At 38.1% G+C, this 2911-nt stretch overlaps 1 protein-coding gene across 1 annotated transcript; it reads left to right on the forward strand.

Annotated features, from left to right (window-relative positions):
- Positions 1–99: 99 nt before the first annotated feature.
- LOC121963961 (ubiquitin carboxyl-terminal hydrolase 20-like) lies at positions 100–2059 on the forward strand (the record flags this gene model as incomplete). Its single annotated transcript, XM_042514197.1, has 6 exons — positions 100–162; positions 270–410; positions 501–603; positions 947–1016; positions 1141–1254; positions 1803–2059. Coding segments are annotated over 6 exons (690 nt in total), but the record flags the coding sequence as incomplete, so codon positions are not given.
- Between the last annotated feature and the right edge of the window lie 852 nt (positions 2060–2911).

Genomic DNA, 2911 nt, shown 5'->3' on the forward strand with positions numbered 1-2911 from the left:
ACAACCCCACTTCAAAAAATATGAAAAATCCCTTAAAGCCAATTCAAGATAGGAGTTATAATGCAGGAGCCTGTCTAATAAAATCCCTCTGCTGTGCAGAGTGACTGCCCATATGTTGGTTGTGGAGAGTCCTTCTCTGATCACAGCACCCTGCATGCACAGGTAAAAACACTCTCACACTACACATATCCGTCAGTTTACCTCCTTGGTGGATGCTTATGAGAATAAGATGTTAACCCGATTCCTTTGAATGATTGCGTTTCCTTTAGGCTAAGAAGCATAACCTGACTGTGAACCTGACGACGTTCAGGATCTGGTGTTATGTGTGTGAGCGGGAGGTGTTTTTGGAGCACAGGCCCGCGCTGGTGCCTGTACCTGCTGCTCCCCACCAATGTAAAGCCACAGAACAGGTAAGTCCCAGTGATGCTATCTGAAATTCACACAGTGCTTCTTACTCACCTTCGTATTTATAGTATCTGTTAATCTTTTTTTTTTCCCAGGAAGCAGCTCCTCAGCCAGTAGGTCATCCGCTAAAAGCCGTACCAATCGCTGTGGCAGAAGAAGAGGGTTCAGAGTCAGAGGAGGATGAGCTCAAACCAAGAGGTACAACAAGTTTAACATTTCTTCTCTAGAAAAACAGTGAACAGAAATTTCTCAGAAGAGACAAAGTCGGCATTTAAAAATCTTTTCTCTGAATTTTTTCAATCATTTTTGCGTTTTTCTCAGCGCTCATGCTATTAGGTCACAGCTGCCATATTTAAAGATGTAACTGCTTTGAGTCCTAAGAATAGTTATTGGGCCTGTTTCTTTTAAATCCAGACTTGCATTGATAGTTAACCCTTTGTGGTGTTCTGTTCTAAAAATATATGTCTGCTTAGTTTGAACACTTCTTACACTCTCTGGGAATACAAAAAAACTGCATAGCTCTTGTTTCTCCTGTTTGTAGGCCTGACAGGAATGAAAAATATTGGAAACTCCTGCTACATGAATGCAGCTCTGCAAGCTCTCTCCAACTGGTGAGGTCACGTCCTGCCATTACATTTGGTCTATCACTGGGAATCTGTCTCCTTTACTATCTTCGCTAATTCGTTTCCCGCTAGTTAAACAGCTCTGTTGATGTAATCTCTCTTTCCTCACTAGTCCTCCTCTCACTCAGTTCTTCCTGGACTGCAGTGGATTGGTCCGGACCGAGAAGAAGCCTGCCCTCTGCAAGAGCTACCAGAAACTCATCTCAGAACTCTGGCATAAAAAACGGTAATAAAAAGTGACATGAAACCAGTTGAGGCTAGTGACAGAATGCAGCTATTCAGTACTATAATGTACTAATGAATCATTTACAGTATGTTAACTATTGGAAACCTGAGCAGAAACCAGTAACTTAAAATTAGCAAAACATTAGTAAAAATTTCCAAAAAAATATCTGAAAAACAGCAACAAAAAAAAAGTAATGAACAAAAACAAAGCAAGAAAATGACCTTAGAAATTGATTAAAAAGAATAACAATTGTGCATAATAAATTTAAATGTGTATTTCTGAAAATTAGAAATTTAGTTTTCTGTACATTTTACCAAAGCTTTAAAAAAAAAAATCTAAATCTACTAATTCTCAGGAATTTGTTGGATATTTCTTGCCAAGTTACTCATTGACTTTTTGCCCAATGTTTTCAAAAGAAATCAAAACTATTTTCTTAGGGTTTAAAAGATGAAATACTTGTGAAAGGTACCAGAATGCAGTACAAGAAAAGTGATGTCAATTCAGGTTTCAAAGGGTTAAACTAACTATCATAGTGTCTTCCTCCCCAGGCCCAGCTATGTCGTGCCGACCAGCCTGTCTCATGGCATCAAACTAGTAAACCCCATGTTTCGTGGTTACGCTCAGCAGGTAGGGGCAAGCACCCAGCAGGTAACTACACCTGGCATCACTCAGCAGCTTGACACGGTCTTGTCTTTGTTTTTTAACTGTGAACCACTGTGTATTTCCCTCAAATATTCCCAAAAATGACTATTCCCTAAATTCCCTAAATTTCTTAGTAAAGGGTAACTTTGGTATTTTTTTTAAACATAAACCCTATTTCCAGAGAGATCAAGACTAAGATCCTTTTCATTTAACCAGAAAAAGGCCCAAAATTTGTAACACCAAACCCATTCAGAGTCAACAGAACCAAAATATAATTATCAAAAACTGTCGTCTGTTCATCTTTCCATTGTTCCAAAAATCACCAACTCTATTTTTGGTTAGACAAACCCTGAATTCACCCAGTTAGACATGAAAATATGTTGGCTTTATATACACTTAAATTGCTCCTTATTTAAATGTTGCTGGGTAATTTTGGCGATGGCAATTCCGGTGCAGTTAAACATAAAGGATCTCGCTCTTCAACAAAAAGGTCTCTCTCTGTGGGGATCCATAATATTGTCAGACATTACATTAACAATCTGAGTCTTTTAGTGGAATTTGAGTGGTCGCGTTGCAGCCTGAAAATAGGGTTTGGGTTGAAAAAAAAACTAAGTTTACCCACAGCTAAATAACCAAAGGCTTGACTTGAGTTGTTAAGTTGTTTAATAGTTCAGTTTTTGGGGGGAATTATAGTATTTTTTCTTACATCCATAGAACCAGACAAATTCATAGACGCATTGTTATGTCTAACTGTAGAAAACAGTGGAGAGTAACTGACGGAGGAGATAAATCCAGCTTCTTTGCCAATCCTGACATTAAAGACTTCATAATTGCTTAAACTACAATGCAAAAACTTTTAGAGAGGACTGATTATGTGATTTAGTAGTTTGATATTTGTGGAAATGCTGTTTTTTTTCTCACTTTCCTGCAGTGAATCAGTTAGCTTAGCACGGCAGGATGAAACAGCCAGTCATAAGTCGTCATTTTTATATTTCAGATTTTGTGTAAATTAAAT

The sequence above is a fragment of the Plectropomus leopardus genome, unplaced genomic scaffold (assembly GCF_008729295.1).
Source record: "Plectropomus leopardus isolate mb unplaced genomic scaffold, YSFRI_Pleo_2.0 unplaced_scaffold13438, whole genome shotgun sequence".
In the NCBI taxonomy this organism is placed as follows: domain Eukaryota; kingdom Metazoa; phylum Chordata; class Actinopteri; order Perciformes; family Serranidae; genus Plectropomus; species Plectropomus leopardus.